Genomic DNA, 13,443 nt, shown 5'->3' with positions numbered 1-13,443 from the left:
ATGTTTGCCTCCAATTAAAAGAACAAATTATTTCCATGCATGCATTTTAAAGAAAGATTTTTTTTTTTTTCTTCCCTTGGGCAGAAAATTTTTTTTCTAATAGATAGAAAAAACCCACATATTTAAAGATATCCCCAAAATTGATACATAACAGTAAAGACCCATCAAAGGTGATGTAGCCTATTTTAAAAGCACCAAAATTCCCTTTAGTTTTTACTTACCTTTATATCTCTGTGCATTTTTCCTTTACTGTGAAGATAATATAGTCCCTGCATAAAATATTTAGATAACAATTTAGTCCAGTCGTTTTAATTTTGTACATACATTTCTTAGTACCAGACATATTTAGGATCCAATTCAATCATCTAAATAACTCACTGACTGAAGGACATTCTTATATTTCACTATATCCCAACTGCATTTCCCAATTCAATATATGTAGTAGCATAATATCTAAAACACAGGGTAGATGGGAAGAATACCAGTCACCACATCTGTTGGAAGAAAAGCATTCCCCGACCAAGTTTTCCTCTGGACATAGTAACTGTCACCTTTCTAGACCAAGTTAATTACTTTTAAATTGCCTAAGTTTTCTGTTCAGCAGCCAGATCCCTGGATCCCTACTGCAGTTATCTCCTGGATCATCACACACTTCAGTTAAGTTTAGGAGCATGCTAGCAGGCAGCGTTTTGGCTCTGACACAGCAGTGCGGCTGTGCAGAAGCATTAGGCTTCCTTTCTGGGTCTCGATGACAGTACCAAAGCATTTTAGGACTCGATATGAGTTAGAAACTTTAAATTCTGGAAGAATGAAACTGAATCCCTGCATGGCAAGTCACAGAGCACATCACTTTTGATGCGCCAGGCTTATCTCTAAAATTTTCTTCCGGGGTAAAACGACACGTAAACATCTTCCTCACTCTGTGGTCCTGAACCTCCGTAAAGACTACATTTTCATGGGAGATACCCATGTCAAGACAAAATTTTTGTCAGCTCATACAAGACATCATGGAGTTGACTGCAAAAAGAAATTGTTTTCAATTACCAGCATTTTCATGCATGGTCCTAAATGTAACAACAGGAAAAATGAGGAAACAATTACTTACATGACTTGGTACTTGAGAATTCCAAGTGAACAAGATTGTACAGATAGACAACAGTACCACTAAAGGTACAGTTTTGGGGTATTTTTTTGTCAGTTCATGAAAACCTGAATGCAATGAAACATCCACTCACAGATGTTTTAACCTGTTTCTCTGGGGGAAATGACTAACAACATGCCGTTGGTCCAACGGTTTTTCCAGAGTCCTCACTGCAGGCATGCATGCAGACCCAAAAATTAGACTCAATTTGCTTTTGGTACAGAGTGTAATTAATTGAAACATCTACCAGACTGTTGCAACAACTGGCATTAGCTACAAGAGTCCCATGTACGCTCCTCGCATTTAAATCTCTGGATGCTACTGGCACAGAAAGCCCAACAACTCACTCATTTTTACTATTGCCCTGGAAGAATTTGAGGTCACTATTTTCAAAACTGAATGCCTGGAGGGAGGTACTTTAAAGGCCATATTTAAAGGACCTATATTTTCAGAATCAGTCTCACCAATTCCAGGTAGAACTGATACCGAGTGTTTTTTGAAAACACACCATTTAATGGGCTTCTAAATACGGAGATTTAACACTAACTTTAGGCATTCAAGTGAAACTCCGGATTCATGGAAACTGATGGCAAAATTAACATTGGACAAATTACTTTTATGGATGGACAGATGGCCTATGTTCTCAGACATTTTACTAGGAAAAATGACTGCTGCATTATAAGCTACAACAAGGTATCAGAAAGTATACACATTATATTTGGTCAGAGTGTTAGAAGTATGTATTTACAGACAACTTTAAAATACACAAAAATGGGTCTATGGATAACACTTAGAAAATACATACAAAGTATCAAATATCCTTCTCACAAGCAATTTACATGCATTAACCAAGAAATCTTCCCACACAATAAATGACAATTTCATAAATTCCATTCTGGACTATTGAAAACATTCCTCCATACTCTGAAAAGATTGTGGATTTGACGGATGGACTATTCAGTTGGTAAGGAATTGGCTGTATAGTCATATCCAGAGAGTAGTGGTCAACGGTTCAACGTCTGGATGGAGATAAGTGACAAGTGGTGTCCCTCATGGGTCCGTACTGGGACCAGCACTGTTTAATACCTTCATCAACGACATAGACAGTGGGATCGAGTGCACTCTCAGCAAATTTGCAGATTACACCAAGCTAAGTGGTGCAGTTGACACGCTGGAGGGATGGGATGCCATCCAGAGGGACCTGGACAAGCTCGAGAAGTGGGTCCATGTGAACCTCATGAAGTGCAACAAGGCCAAGTGCAAGGTCCTGCACCTGTGTCAGGGCAACCCCCGGTATCAACACAGGCTGGGAATGAAGGGATTGAGAGCAGCCCTGCAGAAAAGGACTTGGGGGTACCGGTGGATGAAAAGATGGATGTGAGCCGGCAATGGGCGCTCGCAGCCCAGAAAGCCAACCGTATCCTGGGCTGCACCAAAAGCAGCGTGGGCAGCAGGTCGAGAGAGGGGATTCTGCCCCTCTGCTCCGCTCTGGTGAGACCCCACCTGCAGTACTGGGTCCAGCTCTGGAGTCCTCAGCACAGGAAAGACATGGACCTGTTGGAGCGGGTCCAGGGGAGGGCCATGAAAATGGGCAGAGGGATGGAGCACCTCTCCTATGAAGACAGGCTGAGGAAGTTGGGGTTGCGCAGCCTGGAGAAGAGAAGGCTCTGGGGAGACCTTATTGCGGCCTTTCAGTCCTTAAAGGGGGCTTACAGGAAAGATGGGGACAAACTTTTTAGTAGGGCTTGTTGCAATAGGACAAGGGACAAAGGTTTTAAACTGAAAGAGGGTAGATTTAGACTAGATATAAGGAAGAAAGTTTTTACAATGAAGGTGGTGAAACACTGGCACAAGTTGCCCAGAGAGGTGGTAGATGCCCCATCTCTGGAAACGTTCAAGGTCAGGCTGGACGGGGCTCTGAGCAACCTGGTCTAGTGGAAGGTGTCCATGCTCATTGCAGCAGGGGTTGGACTAGATGGCCTTTAAAGGTCCCTTCCAACCCAAACCATTCTATGATTCTACAAAAACAAAAGGGTTTAAAGGTTCAAAAACCAAAACACTCCCAGATGTCACATAAGACTTCACTGGAAGGAAAAAAAAAAAGCCATGTCCTGTCAGTCAGAAGTCAGCAATCTCTGGCATAGCACAGGGAGATGCTAAGTGGCATGCAAGGGAGCTGGCTCAGGGACAGAGCTATCTTGAGAGAGTGTTTGAGAGAGGCAGCAGCTCTCAACTGATGGCATTCAACAGATTTGCATTCACTAGAAGCCAAGAACTGCTCTCTCACATGGAAGCAAGACATCCACCACAAAAGCCGTTACTGATTAAGTTTTACTGGTGAACTGAACCTTTAATTTAGGAAAGAAAAATGAAAGCTAGCATACCCATAAGGAGAGGCTGGTGACCTTAAGTTGAACATCTCAAATACACAGACAATTTTTTTCTTATTGGCACAGATCAACTATCAGATATGCAAAACAGAGTCTTTAAATTTTCCTTCGAACTTGTAATAACTAATTTGTATCACAAATACGGATTAATAAACATGCTGCTTCCCCCTTCTTAAAAAGAAAAAAAAAAAATGAACAGCAGAAAGATGATGACAGTTTTCTTCAAATGATCCAGGATAATCTGAAGTTATGCAATCATACAAATCAGTTCTAGGCTATAAATAGAGGACGTCCTCAAAAGTCTGAGAAAAATGCTGAGCCATCCAAACATTGTATTTCCATGGCATCACATGTATTTGTAGATTTTAATACTTTTACATTAAAAGGCAACTACAAGAACCTGAGAACACACTACCTGTAGTGTTTCTCTGCTAACATAGGCAATCTGCTGTTCTGAAAGTGGTCCAGTCACTGAAATGGAAGGAAAAAAAAAAAGTAATTCTCAAAATCAGGTAAGATACTGCCCATTCCAAACCCATACCTCAATTACTTCCATTCACACTGATATGGTCTTACACTAGAAGTCTCAAAATGTGCTTAAATAGGGTCTTACACCAGAAGTCTCAAAGTAAATGTGCTTAGACTTTCCCCCAGATTGAGCATACCGAAGACCACCAAACCTTTTTTAAACTCAAAAATGTCTAGTCCCATTGGAATGGAAACAACTAACTCCCTCCATATACAAATCTCAAAGTAATTAAGAGGAAAAAGAAACAGCAGCAGTGATTTAAGCACAACTCTTTCCCCTGCACAAACCCGTTGGGTCCTTCCGTGCAGGGCTGGACTTCCAACCCAGTGACTCAAAGCTGCAGGAAACTCCAAACGGTCTCCTTTGAGCCCTAGGAAGTTCCTCCTACCCTTTGCGACCTGCTCTCTCCACCTGTCCTTCCCGCTGCCATGCGCCCTGCTCTCTGCAGCTTCTCAACCCTTTTCTGCAGAAGCTACCATCACTGTTGCTCCCGGGCCTGCCGCACCAGGCACCTTCTCAAATTCTCCCTCTGAGCAGGCTCAGCAGCTTCCCAAGGGAAGGAGTCTTCCTCTCCCTCCAGGGTCTCACTTCGCTCAAGTCTCTTGAAGGAAAACAATTAAATTCCAAACAAATACGTAAACCAAACACTGAAGAGCAAGCAAGGCATGGCCTGTGACTTGTCCCCAGTCACTGGTCTTTGATCCTGACATTAAAGGGTTTTAAGACCAGGAAATGCAGTCCTCACTGCAAGCTTCTCAGGTTTTGCAGAGAAAACAAATAGAAAAGTTGGATGGGGTTTCTCAAAGGAAACTGAAGGAGTATGGAGTTAAAAACAAAAGAAGATTTAAGCACCTAACTGCTTAGCTTCTACAAAACCCACAACCTTAATACAAATTAGTATCATGCAATATATATCTTCAAAAGAGGCCTAAATCCATCTTCTCTTTTCTGAAAGAAAAGCTCCAAACCCACATAAACCTAAATATATTAGCACCCAAAGTACATATTTTTAGGCATGTATGTTTATTTTGAGAAATTTAATTCTGATTAACTTAAATAACTTAAGATTAGAGAGGCCTATAGTTCAATTGGAAAAAGACCCTTTGGAACGTCATTAAGACCAGAAAAGAACCTTCTCCTCTAACTACCAGCAGAGAAGCCACGAATCAGCTGCAACAGGAAACCGCTCCTGTACAACATCTGTTCAGGCATTTATGTGGCATGAGCTCATTTCCTACTCTACAGGTGTTCCACATAACAAAGCCTATTAGACACGATGCTTTATCAACACCAGCAAAGATGTAAAGGATCAACAAGGCCATGCTCAAATGACTACGCCACAAGCATGGTGTGAACTTGTGAATGGGTGCCGTGTTTTAACTGCACCCAAGTTAAATGTAAAAATGTATACAAGCTGTTTACGCACAAGAGAAGGATGTGAAGTTTCCAACATGTAAAATCTTCACAATTTAGAATATGGACTGATTTCCTGCCTGAAAAACATCACCTGAGAACCACAGAGCCACTACTCACTTAACAGCATACTCCTTTCCTAAGCAAGTCTTAATTCCAGGGCAATAAAATCCCTCAAAACTGATTCTGTCTCTTGAAAACTAGCAATCAATTGACTGATCCTCCCTTTATGCAATAGATTCACACATGCCCCTTGTTTCTTTGACCCCCTCATTGCACCTAAGCCTAAAGCAAACATGAAAAGCAAAAGGTGGCCTACATAAGTCATACATCCGGGGGGGGAAAAAAAAAAAAGGAGACCCTCGTGGCACTACTGCTATACACACATCCAAAAGATCACTGTTTACAAAGGGCAAGAGCATCCATGCTAATCAATCCCCTTATCTAGGTATCTGTAAGCAGTGGTATAGATTATACTAAAGCAAAGTTCAAAAGCTCAGAAACAAAATGGCTATGAAGTAAGACAGCACATCAGGATATAATTTTACTTTTACAATACAATACTGCCTAATTTTACAGCCATTGAAAAGTAGTGATGGGTATATGAGCTACTGAAGGAAATAAATTATGCTGCTCAAAAAACCCCCACTATAGCTAATTTTGTTTAAAAAACCCAAACCCAACCAATTATGTAAATACATAAGCTAAAATTTACCTTCAATGGATTATTATGGATACCAAATTTAGGATTCCTCCTCTCTGATTCCAAAACACTGTCATCATCTCCATTTTTGAAAATAATCTTTACTTAGATTTTAAGGAATTACAGTCTTGACGTACCATGATAGATATCCTGTAGAGAGCCACCTCCACAAAACTCCATGCAAATCCATAGCTTGTCTCGTCTAAAAAGTGAACAAAACCATTCATTAGCTGTCAGATTTGAAAACAGCTCCTACAAAAGATAAGTCAGAGGACTCAAACATTACAAAGTATAACATAACAAGCTCTGTATTGTGAAAAGTACAAGTCAAATAATGAACATGATTTCATCTATGTCATACTTCACTGTCAAAATAGTAACTAATGAAATACCCAAAATATTCCAGGGTTTATCGGAGTAATAGAAACAGTATTAGCGAAACAGGCACACTGATTTTTGTTCAAGATCTACTATGAAAATGAAATGTATTTTTAATCAGAGTAGAGAGAAAACAGATGTGGGTTCTTATTTCTTCCTCATTTTCACTTCTCCTCCACTTTTTTCAGAGCAGAGGAATTAACACAAACAAACCAAACAAAAGAAACAAACCCAAACCAAAAAGCCTTAGGGATATCTCTCAACTCAATTTCTTTCACAACAAACGGAGTGAAACTCTAGTGCTTTAGTCAAAGGTAGGCAGAGTGGAGCCCATGCTGTGGGTAAGTGCCTTTTCCGACGAAGTCTTTTCCCACAAAAACACCTATGGATATTTTTGGTGGCAGGGGTCAGAGGGACGTTCTTTTGATTCCTCTTACTGAGGGAATCAGTTCAGTTTGACTCTACACCTCCATAAAAGGTGCTTTCCAAGAACAGACAACAGGCTGAAGTATTCAAAGGTATCTTCTATTATGGACACTAAATTCTATTTTCATTTAGTAATTTTCACTGGTAGGACAGATGTACCACACATGGCCACAGAAAGGCATTTCGGAGAGCAGAAAATCTGGGACTTGCCTAGTCATTCCTGGCCATCAAAACACGCAGGAAAGAAAAATCACATACAACCACCTTAGGGCAGACTGGGACACAGGACAACCAAAGGAAAGACTGATGATTGTTCTGCAGCTTGCCCATGACCCCTGGGTCTTGGGTTTCTTGCATTCATAAGCCTCTGTCAGAACAGCTGAGACACTCCTGTGGGCAACGCCAACATTCGTGGAAGTGTTTTGCAAGGTAATGGTGCAAGTGTTGAGCTTATCCATCAATATTCATCAATGACCTGGATGAAGGGATAGAGTGTGCTCTCAGCAAGTTTGCTGATGACACACAACTGGGAGGAGTGGCGGACACACCGGAAGGCTGTGCTGCCATTCAGCGTGACCTGGACAGGCTGGAGAGTTGGGCAGAGAGGAACCTTATGACATTCAACAAAGGCAAGTGTCGGGTACTGCACCTGCGGCGGAATGACCCCAGGCATTAGTACAGGTGAGGGGCTGACCTGCTGGAGAGCAGCTCTGTGGAAAGGGACCTGTGGGTCCTGGGGGACAACAGGATGGCCATGAGCCAGCAATGTGCCCTTGGGGCCGAGAAGGCCAATGTCATCCTGGGGTGCATCCAGAAGAGTGTGGCTAGCAGGACGAGGGAGGTTATCCTCCCGCTCTGCTCTGCCCTGGTGAGGTGCATCTGGAGTCCTGTGTCCAGTTCTGGGCTCCCCGGTTCAAGAAGGACAGGGAGCTGCTGGAGAGGGGACAGCAAAGGGCTACGAAGATGATTAGGGGACTGGAACATCTTTCTTATGAGGACAGGCTGAGGGACTTGGGGCTTTTTAGTCTGGAGAAGAGAAGACTGAGGGGGGATCTTATCAATGCTTATCAATACTTCAGGGGTGGGTGCCAGGAGGATGGGACCAGTCTTTTTTCAGCGGTGCCCAGAGACAGGATGAGAGGGAACGGGCACAAACTTGGTCCTAGGAAGTTCCATCTAAACATGAGGAGGAACTTCTTTACTTTGAGAGTGGCAGAGCACTGAAAGAGGCTGCCCAGAGAGGTTGTGGAGTCTCCTTCTCTGGAGATATTCCAAACTTGCCTGGACATGTTCCTGTGAAACTTGCTCTAGGTGATCCTGCTCTGGTGGGGAGTTGGACTAGATGATCTCCAGAGGTCCCTTCCAACCCTCATCATTCTGTGATCCCCTCAGCTGCAAATTGCAAGCACTTCTCACCAGCAGGTAACAGCTAGAATAGCTACTGTTCCAAGGAAGAACTGTCTTTCTTTGATCTCCTCCCCTTTTATGTCCATAGTCCACATGGTCCTCAAAGCTACACCCTAGTCGCTTCCTCTAGTGATGGGAAAGGTATTGTTCAGGCATTACAGAGGTTTTAAGCAAGGGAAGTCCCTGGCTGTTAAGTCCGTACATTTCTAGGGGTTAATTAAAGCATCGCTTGCAATAACATGAAGGCTTTCCACTGAAATAACGGATCGAAGTCAGACACAGAAGCAATGTGACTACCTGTGAAAGAAAACAGAATTAGCAGTGGCAGCAGGGGAATGTGAGTCAGAAAGAAGCACTGAAGAGACAGACATCTGCAAGTCCCTTGTTTATTCCCCACAATGATGCAGGACTCAGACAGGGATACTTTTGGGGGCACTGGGCTCATAAAAGCCACTCTTTCCCATGTGGTTGCATCCTGTTTGATGCCAACAGCAACAGCAGTATGGAAGTGGGAAAAGCCAGGACAACCCCAGCCACCTTGGGACAGCAGCAGATCACCCACAAAGTAGGAGACGTGAAGATGATAAGCGCTGTAAATCACACCTTCGCTTACTGGGCATTAACTTCACAGTGTGGAAATGCCCTACAGAAAAGGTAAAAAAACATAAGAGGATCAAAAGAGGAGATGGCATTTCTAATTTGGTATCTAGCCTTTTATTACTGTGCCTAAGTGCTTTGAGACAGGTAAAGATCCATATAATCAACAGTAACAGTGTACACAGTTGTCGGCGTCTGCAGAGCATATGGCAAGCTCAGCAAACAAAACAGTGACAGGACCAACACCACCTTTTAGTGCCTGCAACTTAACACCTAGGCTAACAGCAGGGCAGAAATCTCACTGTCTGAAAAATCCATACCTAAACAGAAGAAAAGCACGGGGAACAGTATGCTGATAAGTGCCAAGTATAGGATGATGGTATTTTTCTTATTGTTCTTAGCATTGAAAGATACTTGGAAAACAAAAGGTCAGACAACGAAGGGCCTCAAAGACAGCCATTCGATTGCCCAGACAAAAGAGAAGCACTGCGCCAGAGGGGCAAGAGCACAAGAGAGTGCCAAAACATATACTATATTTGCCAAAATTTAATTCTGCGTCTACAAGGTATATTCTGATACCCTGAGACAACAGGAAAACTTTTTTTTTTTTTTTTTAAAAAAAAGCATCCCCAGCCTGAATACAGCATCATGAGAAGAGGCACCATTTCAATCTAAAACTTCTAAAGAAAGTTGAATGCAACCGTAATATTTGATCACAGTCTGTTTTCACATGAAATCTTAGAAAGTCAACAGAAACAGCTTTTTATTAGTTATACCAAGCAATCTGTTCCCACTATGACTAGTTAAAAGAAGCAGCTGGTAAGACAACTGGATACATTTGTCAGTGCTTCTACAGTGCAAATAATGTCACCTCCAGAAACAAACACCAATGGAACCATCACATTCTGGTCAGAAGTTCATATGTTAGAAAAACAGCTCAGGGTAACTTCAACAGCACTGCAGAGCCCCAGCCCTCCCCTCTGCCATTCCTCACTTACTTTTTTTCTTCTAAATTTGTCTTCTGAAAAGGTTTATAGCAATGACTTTCAGGTTTGTGGAGCATGCCAGACTTAATGTCACACATCAAGAAAAACGTTGACAGAACTTCCTTCCCAGTGCTGCAGACAGGTACAAATAAAGTAATCACATGCAGCGGAGGACATCTTCATGTACAAAAAGGTGCTCTCTTCCCAAACAAAGGTAAGCTTTGAGGTTGGGAGGAAGATTAAGGAGGTGCGACAGGAAGGTGGGACGCTATGTGGTCCCAGCCACACGACTTTCAGAATATGCAACATCCATTTAAGAAGCTTAGTCACCATAACATGGTGCTTCCAAATACTGCCTTCAGCAGATCACAAGATCCCTTGCCAACTTTACCACCTGACAACTGTAAGCTGCTGTCAGACAGACTAGTAACTCCACAAAATCTCAAAAAAATGTTAACATGACTTTGAGGTATGTAGCAGTATTAAGGATTGACTGTTCACGCACAAGAAAAAGCCTGCCAGTACTGCACAGAATGGAAGTAACACACAATTTAGGTTAATCTTCACATTAACCCTAAACAATCAAAACTGAAGTGCAGGCGCTCCTAGTTTGGAATACCAAGTCCCTGCACGTACACACGCTCTATCTGTATGCACACCCTCACAAACTCGTGCATAACGCACCTCAGACCAGCTTGGCGTTAAAAAAACCATTCCAGCTGCCAAGAGAAGCACCCTTCAAGCTATGGGATGCCAGAACAGCATGGCTTGTTGATTTTATCTTCAGCCTTTGATCCCTTCCTGCACATGTATACACGATAAAGCAAGCGGTACACAATCACACATTCCCAGCCTCGCTCAGTATAGCTTGCAGATGTTCATTTAATGGGCTAGTCAATGGCTTGCTTTCCTCTTTGTTCTCAGACTTTCAGTGCATTTTCAGAATAAGATTAAGTGGAAATACATTTGCTCTTGGAAACTTCCTTCATGCTCCACACTAAACTATGTCTGTGAAGTATCAATATGACCAGCTTTTCCACTACAGACCTTTGAAATGACTATAAAGTGAACATAATTCAAAACACAGATTCTATTGACTTGACTAGCATCTGTCAGCATGCAAATACTTCCACTCATCAGAAAAAAAGCTAACAAGATACTCATACTGAGAAAGATGCAATGAACCCCACCAGTGATAAAACATGGTTTCAGGGAGCATCCAGGACTATTCAGGACACTGAATACAAGAGGCAGGGAGAAGAAACTCCTCAGGACAGCATTAGTCAGCTGAGCTTCTGCATGAGACCTCTCCTTCTCCTCCAGCATTTATTGTCAGGACCCTCTCTCTTCCCCAACACTGCCTCCAAGTTCTAGCACACTCAACTTGTCCAATTTCAGTTTGCTCCAACTACGCAGGCGTTCGGCATCAAGGTCACCAAGAGCACCACAAAGCGCTCCACGCTTGCCATTTCAACATCCTGTCCCAGGTCACCCCAAGGAACACTCAACAATGGCCAAGCAAGCCAGGGAGCACATGTTAGCTCTTCTGTAGCACTGCAAACATGCACCAAACCAGACACTGCTGGCTAGAAAAGATACAGTAACTGGGATTTCCCATGCTCTAGCTGATCTAGAATGAAAGTAAAAGAAATGCAGTATTTCAGAAGACAACCTAATCAAATTTGAAAGGATTTTTAAAAGGAAAAGATGCACTCCAAACACAAGAGCCAAATTCTGTCACATATTCCTCCTTCGAAGATGGTAATTTTTTCTTGAAAGGCTTTCATGTACCAAGATTTTTCATGTGAAAATACCACCTATATCTTCCCACCCCCAATCCAAAAGCACTTGGCTGATACTGCTGAAAAGCTTTTGGCTGCAGCAGATAGCCATCATGGAAAATTTCAGCTGGAGCTGTCTAGTACACGTCTGAGTAACTCCACTTGGCATCTTCCCATTATGAAGAGGGCCTAGAAACCTTCACAACACGTAGAGCTGTCATGTCCCACCTCTACTGTCCCCAAGCAGACAGAAGATAAGGGAATACCCAAAAGGAACAAGATGCCTCTGCCGTAAAGAGCATCATGACTTTTCACAGCCTTTTAAAAGCTTTTTATTACATGGCATGATCATGCCTAAAATTATGACAACGTTAGGGTCACAGAATCCAGCCTTAAAAGGTCTAGTCCTTGAACATCAAGTACTTGCTAGATCTAGGATAAAACATTTGTCAGGATGTATTAAAAAAGATCATAACAGCAAACATTATTAGAAACTAGCCGTCATTTTGCTCAATACTGAGACTTTGTATGGAGTACGAGTTTACTGTACTTGTAACAAGTAAGCGCAATACCTTACAAAAGGAATCATACGAAAGAATAATGAGCCGGAACGATTTATATATACTACCTTAAGTGTCCTAAACAACTCTGCAGCTCAAGAGAGAAAAGCAAAAGATAAAGGAGCAAAACTACTAATCACTTTTAGATTTCAAAACAAATCCAAAACACAAATCACCAGCAGGCTTTTTAAAGGTTGCACGGTTTACACTCTTAGGTACTTCAGTATGACGTTGTCCTTAAAGCTTAACATTGCACTACTACTCTTAAGCAAGGAAAAAACCCCAACCATTTTCTTCCTGCTTATTTCCCCACAACATTCAATTTTGAGCTCTCAGACAATTTTACATGCCAACACCAGTTAAGTCAGAACATTTCTGAGAACTCAATCTGTATTATGCAATATTTATACTTCCCAAAGTTCTGCAAATTTAAGAGACATTTTACTGAAACAGATTTAAAAGATACTATATACACAGACTCTTTCTTCATACTTGTCATATTTCTGCTTAATTTTCCATTTATGTATTAAATTCCAAGCTTTTAAACAACAACTAATTTTCCTTGGAAACATGACTACATGGTCACTGAAAGATTTTGCAAAGAGAAACATTATTTATAGATATTGGAGTAAACAGAACAGATTTTAAGGTAAATGAAAAAAATATACAAGTGTATAATACTTATTTAGTAAATCATGTTTTGCCTAAGTCACCTCATAGACCTGTCCTTTACAAGGAGATAGAGAGGTATTTTTAAGCGAGCAAAAGAAACAAACTGTACCTGAGATAGCTGCCAAAATAAGCAACAATGTTTGGATGTTTACAGTCTTTCATCATAATGATTTCCTGCTGCACAACAGCAAAATCTTCTCCTGAAAAGCAGAAGAATGAATATTTTCATTGGCCTGGTTCATACTCACATCTCAACTACGTTTCCAGTACATGTTTATAAAAATAAACATTTTGAGTAATTAAAACTAATTATCTGCCACTTTCACAGACATATAAAGCAGCTGTAAAACAATATTTATTAGCAAGGGCTTAGCAATAAGTAATAATATTCTTAAGAAGTTTCATTCTGGGCCAGATGGACCTCACATCTGCTATCTGATACCTCTTACGATATTGGCCA

The 13,443-nt window shown here is 41.6% G+C and overlaps 1 protein-coding gene across 4 annotated transcripts in view; it reads right to left on the bottom strand.

Moving 5' to 3' along the window:
- Window positions 1-13,443, bottom strand: part of MAP4K3 (mitogen-activated protein kinase kinase kinase kinase 3) — a 90,146-nt gene that overhangs the window by 63,518 nt on the left and 13,185 nt on the right. For all 4 annotated transcript variants that reach the window (XM_059828415.1, XM_059828416.1, XM_059828417.1 and 1 more), the window contains exons 3-6: window positions 13,093-13,183; window positions 6,314-6,378; window positions 3,947-4,002; window positions 222-269 (exon numbers count right to left, since the gene is read on the bottom strand). In XM_059828415.1, the coding sequence (XP_059684398.1) occupies window positions 222-269; window positions 3,947-4,002; window positions 6,314-6,378; window positions 13,093-13,183 (260 nt within the window). The remainder of the gene's footprint in view (window positions 1-221; window positions 270-3,946; window positions 4,003-6,313; window positions 6,379-13,092; window positions 13,184-13,443) is intronic.

This window comes from Gavia stellata, chromosome 23, assembly GCF_030936135.1.
Source record: "Gavia stellata isolate bGavSte3 chromosome 23, bGavSte3.hap2, whole genome shotgun sequence".
Classification (NCBI taxonomy): Eukaryota; Metazoa; Chordata; class Aves; order Gaviiformes; family Gaviidae; genus Gavia; species Gavia stellata.
The sequence above is the reverse complement of the archived record's forward strand: the minus strand, read 5'-3'. Positions and strand labels throughout refer to the sequence as shown.